At 36.9% G+C, this 15,265-nt stretch overlaps 1 protein-coding gene across 4 annotated transcripts in view; it reads left to right on the top strand.

Annotated features, from left to right (window-relative positions):
- furinb (furin (paired basic amino acid cleaving enzyme) b) overlaps positions 1-15,265 on the top strand; it is an 86,360-nt gene that overhangs the window by 35,383 nt on the left and 35,712 nt on the right. For all 4 annotated transcript variants that reach the window (XM_041997963.1, XM_041997961.1, XM_041997964.1 and 1 more), the window contains one exon: positions 3,316-3,414. In XM_041997963.1, coding sequence (XP_041853897.1) covers positions 3,316-3,414 — 99 coding nt within the window. The remainder of the gene's footprint in view (positions 1-3,315; positions 3,415-15,265) is intronic.

The following is a 15,265-nucleotide window of genomic DNA, read 5'->3' as shown; positions in this document are numbered from 1 at the left end:
TATCTCTTGAATAATCGAGGCTTATTTGAGTCTGTGAAAAATGTCCTACTCAAGATGTTTTCTTCATACTGCTTCATTTTTCATCTTGTAGTCACAAGTTTTCCAAATGAAAAACTATGAAATATTCATGAAAATTTGGCACTTACTGGATTTTAGAATGAAAGATGAAAAACATGAACAGTGTGATCTTCCCCAACAGACAATTGTGGGTTTTTTTTGTTTTGTCTTGTTTTGTTTTGTTTTTTCCTTTTTGAGAAGGAGAATCAAAGTAGACTATTCAGCTTAATTTCCAGTATCTCATTCACATCATCTCTTGCTTTCACTGAGTTTCACAAGGACATTTTTTGCATGTATCTTTTCTTTAGGAACTTTATGAAATGTAATTATGAAGTTAGGTATGAAATAAATGTGTTTCATTGAACTCATAAATTTCAAAGCCATTCATAATGCACTTTCTAATGCATGATGCTTCAATTTTCTGAACCGAAATCCAGTTTTTATCATTGTCAACCATCATATTAAAATTCCATTAAGACAATTTATTTTCTTTTTGTTGGTTCTTATTTTACCAATATGTAGTTTAACTAATTTATTGCTACTAAAGTCAACCAAGAAATCTTATTATATTTATATTTGTCCTTGATCTACATGCTCTGCAGACATGCCTCTGGAAGAGAGATTTCTAAGGAATATGTTACCTCTTACAGCACAATGTGCAGATTTGTATTTGACCAAAGGGAAACTTCTGGGCATGTCTTAAAAATAGACATAATTTGATCTCTGTTCTCTCACAGAGCTTTTCAGACAGAATAGGAACTGTGCATGTATCGGGATGTACTCTGAGGTTCTATCAGAATAGAATTTTCTAAGACTATACACCCAAATCTGTATCACTTTTAAAGCTAAAGTGATTATTTCATTTTAATCATTGATCTGTCAGTAATCCAACAGATTAATTAGCATTTTTTTATTAGTAACATCTTTTAATCAGAAAAAAATGTAGCTGGTTGCAGCTTTTAAGCACAGTTAAGGAAACATTTTTCATCATTTTATGGTAAATTAAAGTAGAAATGATCAATTAAATGATAAAAACCATTCTTTGTCACATATCAAGTTGCTGGTTGTTACAAAACAATTCTCATCTTCAACAACAGTAATTTAAAAGGCAGCTAAAGTAAGAGGTTGCAACTTCTTGCTGACTCCAATGAGGAGTGTAAAGGGCAGTGTGGCTCTAATTCAGACTCGGCGCATAGTGGCAGGGTGACTAATGACCTACACCGCTCTCGGTTATTATCACTGACACACATGCACACACTCTCACAAATTCTGTATGATTCACTCTAGTTCAAGCTTTTGGAGAAGCATGACTCAGCTGCAGCTCTGTTTCCATCTCAATTCCCCAAACCCATAGACTCTAGTTGGAAATGAGGACATCAGCACTCCGGGAAATAGGTTTGTCCCACTGTAAAGCTAACCCGGTGCAGTGCAAATTAGCTTTCTGCCCTGCTGCAATCAATGGGAAAGTGGGTCTCATTAATTCCTGGGGTCATATCTTTCATCACACCTCAATCCTATATAATGCAGTTGCCATTTTCTTTTTTGCTTTGACATTGTTTTCATGGCCAGGTGTCTTTGAGGTCATCCGGTGATTGTCTGATTTAATGATGATGTCTTAAATCAACATCAGTTAGGAAACTGACACAACGGTGTCTCCGACGGGAGTGTCCTGTTATCATACTGTCATGCAAGGTCACCTCTCTGCTTGGTGTTAATTATGTTATTTGAAGCAGTTTTTTTTCCTAAGTGGTATGTCTATATCCGTTACAGGTACAATGATTTTTTTTTTTTTTTACATATTTTTATGATTCAAATACATTGTGTAAGATTCACTAAAAAATATATGTTTGGGTTTTTTTTATATTTGTTTGAATCTGATTATGTGAACATTATCACAGAAATTTATTATTTAAAATCAGGTGTTAATAGTAAATATTTGACAAATGAAGTCAAGCTGGCTTGCGTTAGGTTGGTTTTATTTCAGTGCTGCTTGGCTTGGCCTCTAAGCTGGAGCCGCCAGCCTTTTTCGCTCGCAGACAGCCTGCCTGCAGAATCAGCCTGCCTGCAGAATCAGCCTGCAGCCCCAGGAGAGCCTTCCATCGTGCTGCGTCTGCTCTTCTTGCTCCTCACACACATCCATCCTGCCTGGTTGGCTTGTCAAACCCTGGGTCCCCTTCACCCCTCCCTGCCTCCCTCCATAGTTCCCCCTCCTCCTTCTCTTCCTCCGCTCCACTGGGCTTGTGAAGGTGAGCTGGTCCCCAGTGACACTACTGTACAGATTGCAATGCTTCCTACTCAAATGGAGGCAGCTCTCTTGTGGATACACCCATTTAAAAAATGACTGGGTTGGTCATCTTCCTTTTCTATCACCTTTTTGTTTGGTTATTTTTGTCTGTTTCAGCACACTTACCTCTAGGTGTCCTTATTAATTAGTCTATATCTTGCCCTTGAGTCAACTTTGACATGACTACTGGAGGCTTAGGCTGCTCGGGTTGCAATATAGCGAGGCTAATAATGAGTAAGCACCCCTTGAGGTTCAAGCCCAGTTTGGTGACAGCTGTGACCCAATCACTTGTCCTTAAAGTATTTCATGAGGAGGACGTGAGAGGGAAGCAATAACATCAGTAAGAAGGGTGCTTCAGGAAAGCTCTGATGTTAATGTGCGTTTAAAGGATTTTTTTTTCTCGATAGATATCATTCATCTGCTGCTGTGTAGTGAATGTAATACGAATGTAGCTCTCCACGCTGCCTCTAACATTGTTTTTTATCAGTCTGTAGAGAGCTGAGGTTTCCTCACCTCCATGTTAGCTGTGTTACTGGGATTTTTGTTTTTGTGTACAAAAGAGGTATTTTTTTATCATCTCTTCTGAAAAGTGGGTCTTTTCAAATCCACACCGAACAGGCATTTTTACCAATTGTAACACCTCATATAAATAACAATAAAATACATGTTAAAGACAATAACATGCAAATGTTTGACTTTTGCGCAGGGTGTTCATGAAGTATTCATTGATTTCTCTGTGATATGAAGAAATGCAAACATTTCTGGAAACTGACAAAAAAAAAAGTTTGATTTAAATATTGACCAAAAAAAGCTAGTCTCCATTCATGGGATAAGCATGTCTGTTTTCAGACCTTTTCAGAAGAATTCTGCACATTTGCTTTTGTTCACATGAATGTTTTGGTAAACACACTGAGTTATTAGGCCATCCTGTTGCTGCAGGTGATTTCACCGCCTTTTCCTTTGTGCTTGTACAGGTTTTTGGAGATTATTATCACTTCAAGCACCATGCCGTGGAGAAGAGAGCATTGTCTAGTCACAAGGGGATGCACATCAGACTGCAAAAAGAACCACAGGTAAGACTGCTGTCAGCTCTCACTGTGTTCAGTGTGGCACTCTTGGTTGGCAACAAAAGGCCAAAAGACAGATTGGATTACACAGTGACTGTGTGTATATCACAAGAGAAAAAGGATGCTGGTACCAATGACAGCTTGTCAAACTCAGTATTCGTTACAGTCCACACTCGTCCTTCCATCTGTCCACCTGACCCAATCCAAGGGAAAGCATAGCTGTAAATATGCAAAATAAATGCCCAACACCAACACTAGTGAAGTAAGCCTCTAAGTACATGCCTGCCCACTCATTAGCTTCTGTCTTTTAAAATCATGATATGCACCTATGATGGCTAGAAAGGATAGTTGGCATTAATTATGCAAGCACTCAAAAACAAGAATATTTTTAAAATGATGAATGCATTTTGGAAATTCATCGGATTCTATTTATTTGGAAATTTTATTTCTCAGTTGTTCAAGACAGCCTAGAAGTGGCAATGTAGAGGAAGGTTTTATTTTTCTTATGGGATAAAGAGAAAAACTGTCACTCAGTGCCACAATTATCCATATTGTATTTCTGCTGTTGTATTTCTGAAGGTCTGGCAGTATCTGCTAATTACCAACAGTCTGTTTTTGTCACAAAATGCCAAACGTATCCGTTTATAAAGTTTATAACAAAACATAACATATTCATTAAACAGGAAGGACATAACATTGAGTAAAAAAACAAATAAAAAACTAATAATCTGATAACACGTGTATATTTCTGCTTCTAAATTTATCCAAGGGGTGACTTTGAATGCTTTAAAAGCTTGAGTGGTTTTCTGTCTTGTTCGTCAGTGATGGACTAGCAACCCATCCAGGGTGTACCTTGCTTCTAGCCTGATGGCAGCTTAGATTAGCTCCATCAACTCTGATCTATTAATACTTCAATTTTTTCCTGTCATTTTCTGCACATTCTCATTTTTCAACTGCTTGACATTAACTTCGGAAATCTTAGTAAAGTTTGGCTAATTGAGAATCATTTTGAAAACTAGAGCAGACTTGACCAAAAGTAGACCACACCTCACTCCAGTGGCTGTTCTTTTCATCTCTTTTTTTGGTTGTTTGTTTGTTTTGTTTTTATTATTATTATTTCTTCATGGAAGTCACCCAAATGAAAAATAAAAAATAACAATAAAAAACACTGGGACCTTATCACGTTATAACATAATAATTTATTGTGTAAAAACATGAAACATGTTGTAACGTGATGAATTTTATTCTAAGAACATGAATCAAAGTAGCCTGCTGTATGCAGATGTTGTTACAACCTAAAAATGTTGGAGCAAAATATCTTTTATGGAAAATATTCTCGTCAAGCAGAAACATTTCAGTTCTTTTTATCAAGGATTAATTGTTCTACTCTGATTTATTGTTGTACAAACAGAAATGTGGGACAGTTATGAGCAACACGGTACGTCACCTGCCTGCACGCAGTGTGTGTCTGAGTTGCCATAGTGTGTGTGTGTGCTGCTTTTGGTTAATAAAATGTACCAGAGATTACGCCTATGGCTGTCTTCTGAAAATAAAAATGAAAATTATAAAGGCTACATGCACTGCTGGGATGGGGAGAAACAAGTTGCCGTCATGAAGACGTAGTCCTGTCTGCTTTAAGGGTGCATGTCAACAGTATCACAGTGTCCTCCAAGCTTCACCAAATGTCTCTAAGGAAGATACAGCTTAATCCTATTTGGTAAATTACATTTCTCTGACCATAGCATGCAAGGTTTCCCCATGCAACAACGAATACAGTTTATAGTCCACGTTTTCACCACAATGTGACCACAATTGTTTCAATGTGGTCTGAAGTCGCAGGAAGATTTGGCAAATGAGCCTTCTGACTTGTTGCTGGACTTTGTTGTTATAAGCACAGATAACATTTTTTAACCAGGTGCAGGAGATTAAACATCAAATGAGTCAGAAAGGTAGAAATGACTCAATGGCACAATCCCCTCCCTGACAATAGGATCAAATTCTCCATGGTACACCTGCTCCGTGCAAAAGAAATCCAGGTGGTTATGGAAGTAACCCGCTGTAAGTCTCTAGTCCCTCAGGGAAAGTCTTTGCTGTTGAAACACAGCTTTAAACTCTTGGATTCTTTCATGAGAAAGTTCATGTACTGTCTAGGAACTTGATTTTCAGTTGACTTTGGATAAAACTCTCGGCACTGATGTACATCATAAAGCAGCAACTGAATCTTGCCTGCAAATAAGTACCTCTAGCATATAGGTCAAAGTATATCAGTATATCAGCCAAAGAGAAAATAATGCTTGAGAAAACACAAGATATCTTCTTGGCAAAGAAAGAAAGATAAATAAAGAAATAAATAAAACATGTATTTATGCATAAAAATGGTAATAAGACATAAAATTAAAAGATAATTGTGCTGCTACCTTTTGAAGACAGCCAGAGATTTGCTAACACCACAAGTGTTTATAAAATTTTACTTTTGCTCTCTGTTAGAAGTTCTCATTATTTGGATTCTCATAATCAATAAGCAATGAACAAAAGATGTTTTGCAGGAACAAAAGCAAATACCTTCATACTTTTTTAAATTTGGCTCTAGGAGGCATTGTTGCTGCCCACACTGTCTATAACTCCTCTACTCCTGGTTAACCTGAATCTAGTGGTGGTCCTCATGTTATTTTAACTAAACCAAATCTTCACCTGTGGCTCTCCTCAAAACCTGTAGACCTCCTCTACACAATGGTTAGATGTATCATTGGAATAACTACATCATACATGGTCAACCTGGACAGTTGATTGGATGTTTGGTGACCTCTTAGAGCTACAGAGTTAAAGTTCCTATAAAGTGGCTTTTTGAGTGTCATGTACTTCTGCATAATGATGCGTTTGCTGTTAAAACAGAAAACCCATCCTTCTCTGACACTTCAGCTGTACTAACCTGACATTACCAGATGGTTTGTTTTGGAAAACCATCTGGACTAAGGTATCAGCTGCACAGGCTTGAAGAGGCGTTTTCTGGCCCTGCTGGTGCTTCTGTTTTCATGTATAGCCATAGGAGAGGGTTTTGAATTGTGAGAAACCTTTCATTTGACAACCAATTATTGTGCCAGTGAATGCAAATGAGTCAACATTTTCTTATTGCCTTATGCTTTGTGACAAACTTTACTTACAAAACTTTTTTTTGTTGTAATTTTGAATAATGTTGTAAATGTATAGTAGCTGGCCTGCGCTGCAAGTTATATATTATAGAGTGGAGCTGTGTGTATTATTTAGTGATATCTAGTGGAAAAGTTATAGATTACAACCAGGTGAATAACCCTAGCCTTACCCTCAGTTTCCAACCATGCAAGACAGTAATTCTCACCTGCTGTTGTCAGTGCCCCCCTATCCATTATCCAGTTCCCCTTCCGCCCCCCCACACTGTGTATACGAAAATAAATATGGATGCTAGACATGTCAGCATTTGTCTGTCAGGTCTGAAGTTGTGTAATCAGAGCCAACATAAGCAAGATCTAATATTGTTTTGTGTGTTGTTTATATTTTATTGCATCCCACCTCCTCTGCCGGAGAATACACTCACTATCTCACTTCAGTGAGAGAAAAAATGATGAAATGCATCATATCCGCTCAGACTGATATAATTTTGAAATACATCAGAATATGTCTGTTTCAGAACCACATATGAAAGTGTGTTGTTCAGATGGTAATAAAAGAGTCACATGTGGCTCATAAATGGACAAAAGTTGATTTGCCTGCAGTGCAAACATAGCTGAACAGTCTCCCTGATTATGGTAAATGGACTGTACTTATATAGCACTTTTCTAGCAACATGTTGACCACTCAAAGTGCTTTAATACTACATGTCACATTTCCCCATTAACACATACACTCATACAGCACTTCTATTGTTTTATACTAAGTGCCTTCGTCAATCACAAACATTCATACCCCAATAGACACATCGGGAGGCAACGTGGGGTTCAGTGTCTTACTGAAGGACACTTGGGCATGGAATCAGGGGAAACCTGGAATCGCTCCACCCACTTTCCGGTTGGTAGATGTCTGCTCTTCCTCTTGAGCTACAGCCAATTATGCATATGTAATGTCACTGTAAACTCATATGTATAATGACAATAAAGGCTCACTAAGGCATTCTATATCAGACTTAATGTTGATTATTCTGTCATATCAAATAAAAGCCTGCAGTAAAACTGTAACCATGTAAAAAGAAATTACATATCCATCGCTTAGCAATATGATAATCTAACTTTAATTATGTACTAAATCTCTGTTTGATAGTTCTCTACATTTTTTTTTTCACTTGGTATTACGAGGGCTCAAAATACATTTTTTGAGTAAAGGTAAACTGGTGCACATGGCAAAAAATCACTTGCACCAAAACTAATTTAGGTGCACATAAAAAATTTGTGAAGGCTTGAATTTAATCTAAGAAAATTTTAGAAAAACTAAAACACATATATAAAACAAATTTTTTGGGTAGTTTCTGAGTCTGTTTTTGTTTTTATTTCTGATGGGCAACTATTAAAATTTTTAATCACTATTCATCACATGGTTGACCCTGACCCTCGATTGACCCTGAGTTGAAATAAGAGGTATAGAAAATGAATTAATAATCACATTCTTATGCACAAAATTTAATGATGATTGAAAACTGGTTTCTTGAAAGCTTTTATATCTAAAATACCTCTATATTGTGACAAATGGGTGAGTTTATAACTGTTCACCACTTGTCCCTTACATTAACTTTAGTTGCATATTTGTTTAAACCTTACTTTTTTCTTTTCAGTTGCCATGCAACCTTGTTACACTTACTGTCCCGGGTTGTTTGTGTTGGTATTTATCATTATACTCATGTTTAACATTGTTCTTTGTTTGGACCCATCTTGCAGGACAGGTTTTTGGGAGTGGCCAGTCAGCACTAACTACAGGTGTGGGTGATTTCACAGACTAGATCATTGGGTAAAACCAAGTGGAGGGTTTTCTATTTTTGTAGTTTCTTTATTTGTATGTCTGATTTATTTTGAATTAATGTCTTAGAGTTGGTATTCTTTTCTTGTAGGTAGTGTTTGTTTGATTAGTTTATTAATGTTTAAGTAAAATGAGGTTTATGGGTATATGGACATCAATATTTTCTGGATTGTACTATGGACACAGGATGGAAAATAAAATGTTCTTAAAGAAGCTCCTGGACTGCTGAGTTTGTCTTCTTCCTACCTTTGACCAGCCCAGCCTAACTGCTTCACATATATGAACAAAAGTGCAAAAACTTAAAAACAGTTGTTTGGGGGGGGAAAAAAAAAAAAAAAAAAAAAAAACAGCTGCATTTTAACAGCAGTATTCTCTTTATACAGAAGCAGTTAAAATATTTCTTTTCAATCTTATTTTAAATATTTATGTAATTAAATTAAATATTTATGACAAAGAAGAATGAAAATTTCAGTATTTATCAGTTAAAAGGTAACAATTCGGCAGGATGAATTTCAACGCTGTTGGAAGCTGGCTTTCTTCTAAGCACAAAGGAATCAGATCCTCAAACTTGCTTAAATATTTAGTCAATCTACAGTTCAACATTTTCTCTTAAAATTCCCATTATGACATACTTGATCTCTTCAGCTTATTGTATTTGTTCAGTAATAAGGTGATCACGTTTATTTTACAAACTTAGAATAAAAGATTTAAAGTTTTCATACAAATTCAGTGAAATAATCACAACACGTCAGGAACGAGTTTTCATCAGGTTGGTAAGACTGCAAGTTACCATCTTTTTCCAGAATAACACAGGTTTACGTGCTGTCAATTAGCTGAACCGCTCCCTTTTTATTTTCATAAACTTACACATGCATGTGGTAATTTAAGCCCCGGGCCGCACAGAAGTCAATTTCAGCCGTACTATCCCATCAAATCTAAGTAATTTTACTATTTAAAAATGATTTTGTGGGTACTGTGGCATTTATTAACCAGTACGTGGCATAAAGCAAAGAATAGCATAGCCCTCGCTGTGTTTAGAAGCTGCTCTGCAAGGTGAGCTAAACACAACCCTGCGATCACAACACTTGGATTGCATCTGGAGAAATCAGCTGAATCGTGATGCGTGCAGTCCAGACAATCTATGTGCATGCTAAGAAGCATCGATCTTAACATGTAGCATACAAACAAGTACTGGAAGAAACTCTTCTAAAACCCTCAACCAAGCACTGCCACCCAAACGAAGCACAATTTAAACCACAAAACTTTTGTTCTATAATCAAAAGTTTCATTTCAGCTTAACAGTGCTAGAGTTTATTCCTTTGACTCTGTTATATGACTCTGTTATATTGAAATTAATCATGAAGGTCCAAGTTATTTACATACATTTATTTACATTTTTCCTTCTGGTGTTTCTACTGTGAATTTGGGTGCTAACCTTTATTTCTCCTGACTCTCATTGGTCGATAGTGGTCAATCATTAAAATTGACAGATGGATTGCCAACGCCCCACAAGAATAAGTCAACGCTCTCCTTTTAAAAATATTGCTCCCAGTGCCCCCGATGTTCTCTAAACGCCGCCTGGTGGGCGGTACTCCTCCTGCTCAGAAACACTAATGTAAGAAAAGCTTCAAAAGCTCCAAAAAGGCAACACGCAAAACACACAACTCTAGTAAAAGCATAAAGCTGGAACATTGGACACATACAGAACTCAGTCAAACCAGCAGAGGATACACATACACACACACACACACACACACACACACATATATATACATATATATATATATATATATATATAGAGAGAGAGAGAGAGAGAGAGAGAGAGAGAGGAAAAATGCTAAAAATTATCAGTAGCAAAAACAGCAGGTGTTGAGCATAGTAGTAGCAGAGTGTCTTTGCTGGGGGGCTGACCATCCGCCCACCACACCCACTCCATCACCGCTTCACTGTCCAAAGCTCCCCAGGAATAGACCAAACTAATGCTTAAAAATTCAAGTACCTTTCAACCCAGCATCGAGCGCTATTAACTCGTGTTCACACATTCCTGTTTTCAGTGTTTGTTGCCACTAGACTGAGCATCACACTGTTGCCACGTTTGCACTAAAAGCAAAAGAGCCACCAGTGGTACTTCCTGCTTTCAGAGTGTCTTAAGAGATATCTGACTGCTCCTTAAAAAGAACAAACAAAAAAAAAACAAAGGAAGGGGGGTAATAAACAGATTGTTCCATCTGTAGCTAAGTAGATCTGCCAAGTATGGCTATGTAATTTTTTTTTTTTTTTTGTAAAGCTTTTTTTGAGCAAAAGACTACTTGACTTGAACTGATTTGTTGTGACAATTGCCAGCGCTCTGAGACATCATTAGAGATATTAGACATTCAGTGAGGGCAAAAGTGCTAAGGGTGAGGCGAAATGAACATTTCCATTTCTCAATGAGCATGCCAGTTCAGACGCATATGCATACCTTCCTGCAGGGAGAATACGACGGCTATACAATTGTGAGATTCGTTTCAAGAGCTTAAAACATAGAGAGCCAATGAGAATTAGCAAGAACAGTAACCAGCAATAAAGGATAAAATGCAGAATAAACTGTGCAAGATAATCAAATGAGAAACAGTCAATTACAGGTTAATATGTTTCTACTTAGTATATATATATATATATATATATATATATATATATATATATATATATATATATATATATATATGCTATTTGGGGCATTAGTTTGCTTCTTAAGAAACAACAGCTTGTCCCAAAGTTACCTCCCCACCCACACAAACAGAAGCAGAGTAAACCACAGGCTAAACGTAAGAAGTGCCAACAAACACCACAGTGTAAGTGAGTGGGATTGTATTTCTGCGTTTATTTAAGTGTATTTGTATTCCCATTTGAGTCTATGAGGCTATCTGATCCCTGGAAAAAGTAAAGAAAGGGTTATGCTTCACCTGGTTCAATGCAAACAGATTTAAAAAGCAATGAAAAGAGAATGGTTGGGTTTGGATTAGTCATTGCTGAGCTTTGAGCTCGTTACAGTGTTTCCTCTCCTTAATCCTGCCGCTGCATTTCACATTACCTTCATTGTCTCTTTTCCTCTGCTCCGTGGCACCAACATGCCGCTTATCACCATCCCCCTTTGAATAATCACAGAGTGGCATTATAACATTGGCAGCTGTATAAGCTTTTACCGTTATGCTTGCAAGGGTTGTTTGTCATCACCTCGCCACAGTCCCATCCGCTCTACGAGGGAATGAATTGATTTGTTTTGGGGGGCTGCTGTTCGTTTTGTATGAAATGTAGTGCAGGGTAGCTCGCTGCTTACCATGTTTTTAGAGGGACATTGCACATTTCTCGCTCGCTTGTCAATTCCAAATTTTGCAAAAGTTCATCTTTGGTTTTCACAGCTTATTTTTTTGGGGGGGGGGGGGGGGTTGTTGTATGAGGGCATAGTTAATAAGACTGGTATTATTCAAATGTATTGTTGCCAACTAATATAATAATGACCATAACCAATAAACATACTTTTCAACTTTACAAGCTTGTACGTGGCATTTAGCTCCAAACCCGTTGCTCTGTATGAATATAAATGCTTAAATGGAGTCATATAAGGATCTGGATGAAATACTTTCCTGGTCAGAATTAATTGCTGTCTCAAATTGTAAGCACAGAATATTTTAAAAGAATGTTGAATGTCAATCAATGAAAAGAAAAGCTGCCATTTAATGAAATAGAAAACACAGGCCCAGCACTGCACACAACAGTTGGCTCCCCTTTGATGAATTTGAATTAGCTGCTCACACTTTCTGTATTCATATGAGTAATTTTTAAGATTGTAGAGTGGCTCTCTTTCACACAAAGGAGTGCCTTGTTTATACATTTACTGTCACAATGACTGAGGCAAGAAAGTTGTCTAGGTGGGTGCATTAGAGAGTGGATTTAATAAAAACAAAAAATAGTAAGTCATCAGAGGTGCTGAAAGCCCATTTTACTGTGTTATTAAGAAGTTATTAATGTGCTTCTTTCACATGGTGCTAAGATGAAAATTCTAAGAAAAAATAACAAATACATTCTTTTCATGTGAAGAGCTGACCTTGAGTAATCTGGAGTTATGGTTGCAGCCTTTACTCTACACTGCCCACTGAACCAAGTGGGGCTTTAAAGCCTTAAGAGGACATCAGAACTAAGCTGAACAGTAAATCTATCTAAAGCAAAGTAGTTTATTTTATGCTGTGTGGCTCTTCTACTGCCTCTGAAAATTTCAACATCTAAAGGTTTCTAAGCAATGATAAAATGATAAAATTATTAGGTTTTTTTTAAGGGCAAAATGCATTATCTATTGCTTAAAACCTTGGTTGTAGGTGAAGGTCTTAGGTCTCTGGACATAAAAAAACACACATCCAACCGTTCAAAATAATAACTGAAAAAGGAAAGATTGACTTTCCTCAATTGTCCAGCAATAAGTCTTGACCTTAATCCCATTGAAAACCTTTATAAAGAGCTGAAATCATCCATATCGAAATAGACTCCTGTAAACTTAGAATAGTTTGAACAGAGCAGTGGAAAATAAGTAGAAAATGCCAGCAGACAGGATGAAGATGCATCTAGATTACTACAATTATCATTTAGAGGATGCCATTGTTGGTTAGTTAGTTATTTCTTAAATGGGTTAATAAAATATTAATATATCACAAAACTGGTTCATTTGTATTGATTTCTGAGAATATGATTTAGTCATAAATTTTTAATTTAAAAATTAAAAACTGAGTAATCCTGAGTTCCCGTGTTAACGGTGTAATCTCTGGGTCACTAACGGGTATTCGTTAGTCTACAATGGAGCTGGACAACTCAAGGGAATAAGCTGGATAGATATATCAACTTCTTCTAACGGGAGCTTGAGGATAAAACACCTCACAAAATGTCCTCTATAATGGTAATGAATTTACACGTAAATGTATTTGGGTCAAAATTTGCACAATCGCTTTTCTAAGGATGTTTCTTTTAAATCATAGAAAATAACCTATTTTAAGATTAAGAGTCACTATAAGATATGAGTCATTAGCACCTTAAAAGTAAGTGAAAAAGAGACATATATGTGATGCAGTACTATAAAAGATATTTATGCAACCTATCCTCTCATGGATAAGATGCAAACCTTTTCTTCTATCTTAGAAAGGGAGCGTCAACAGACCCACAGATTATACTCTGCTCCAGCAACGCTACTTTCCCGGTTGACATATGCCACTGCCCCTGGGCACACATCACTTTTTAACAGCAGCTGCTTCTTCTCTAGCAATCCGACTGCCACATCAGTATGCAAGTTTGATATCAGCTGACTATCATTACATCAAGCACTCTACTAAAGATATAAACATTTTTTTTTATAATAATCCAAAGAAATTTAACTGTTGTTTTTTCTATGCTGCATGTTTTTCTAACATGATTTTGATTCAATGGCAGTTCCTTGCCACTTTGATTTAGTATTTTGTGGCATAAGAAAGTAAATACATCAGCTAGTGTTGGTGTGTAATAACCAGTATGTGTTGGAGAACATGATGAGGTTGGTTAGTTATTCTAAGCTGGCCATAAATGTGAATGTGAGGCTGGATGGCTGTCCGTCTGTGTGTTAGCCCCTGATGAATTGACAGTCTGTCCAGGCTTTACCCACCTCTCACTCAGTGTCAGCCCGACATCAGTGTTGTCCACTAAGTGGGTAATGCTAATGATTGGATGGGTACCTTCTTTCTCTGGAAACTGTAGAAACAGTTACAAATCAAAGTCTTGGATCTCTTTATACCAACCTCTCTGTATTACAAATAACACCAGCATGGCTTCTCTTCAGTCATCAGCCAGAAAAAGTCCTCAGGCTACTGTGCAAGAGATGGAACAAATAGTTTATTGCTCATGCAGATTGCAGCCCTAACCCATGTGGAGACCTCCCTCTTGTTTTGTGATTGCTACTTTGTGCATATGTCTTTGTTCTTGTCCCAGACCTCAGGGTAGGGCTCATTTCTCTGTATTTTAAGTATCATAGATCACTTGTTCTTGAGAAGATAATTATTAGACCTTGTTCTTTTTTCCAAAATTAAGGGATCTTGCTGAAATGTTGTGCAACACATTCCATTATTTCCATTAATTAAAAAGACAAGGTTGCTTTGCTTAAATTGCATGTCATTTTCCTCAAGGGGATGTTATCAAAGTAAAAATGTCCATGTTTAATCATTAGTTGTATTTAACTTTATAAATGAAACACCTCATCTCCTATAGCAAATGGCTGTTTCTATATTATCATCTGATTCATGTTTGGGTTGTAATTTTGCCCTGGTAATAATGTGGTGGGCTGTGGGCAGCAGTACAGTGGGGTCAGTCATGTGAAGTTAAATTTAATGAAATGAGATAAATGCTAATTAATCTTGGGTCATTGGTATAAGGTTAATGGCTTCATTCTCTTAGGAAAAGTTTTCAACTGAGTTTAGAGCTCTATCCTCTTTAGCTGTTCTGGACAGATCATCCACTTTACAAAAGTTTGTCATCGTGAAATTGGACACATGGAGAAGCTTTGCCACTGTAGACAGCACTGACAGCAGCGAGGACGTGGCCAAGAAGATTTACTGTTGAAAAGGACTAAAATACTTCATTAACTAATTGTACTTTGGCAGCTGGCTGAGCATTGTAAAGGATATTCAGAAATTAAGATGTGCTTCCCTCAAGTCTAATTGCATAAAACTGGTCAGAACTTTTTCACCTTCAAGGAATTCACCTAAGGATGCATTTTTAATTTACAGTTCGAATGCATAACATTTGTGTGAAATGCTGAAGAATTATTAATAGATTCAGTCCATCCTTGGATTAAATACATCTCTAACTGCATAATTTATGTCAA

The sequence above is a fragment of the Melanotaenia boesemani genome, chromosome 10 (genome assembly GCF_017639745.1).
Source record: "Melanotaenia boesemani isolate fMelBoe1 chromosome 10, fMelBoe1.pri, whole genome shotgun sequence".
Classification (NCBI taxonomy): domain Eukaryota; kingdom Metazoa; phylum Chordata; class Actinopteri; order Atheriniformes; family Melanotaeniidae; genus Melanotaenia; species Melanotaenia boesemani.
This window is presented reverse-complemented; position numbering and strand designations above follow the sequence as displayed.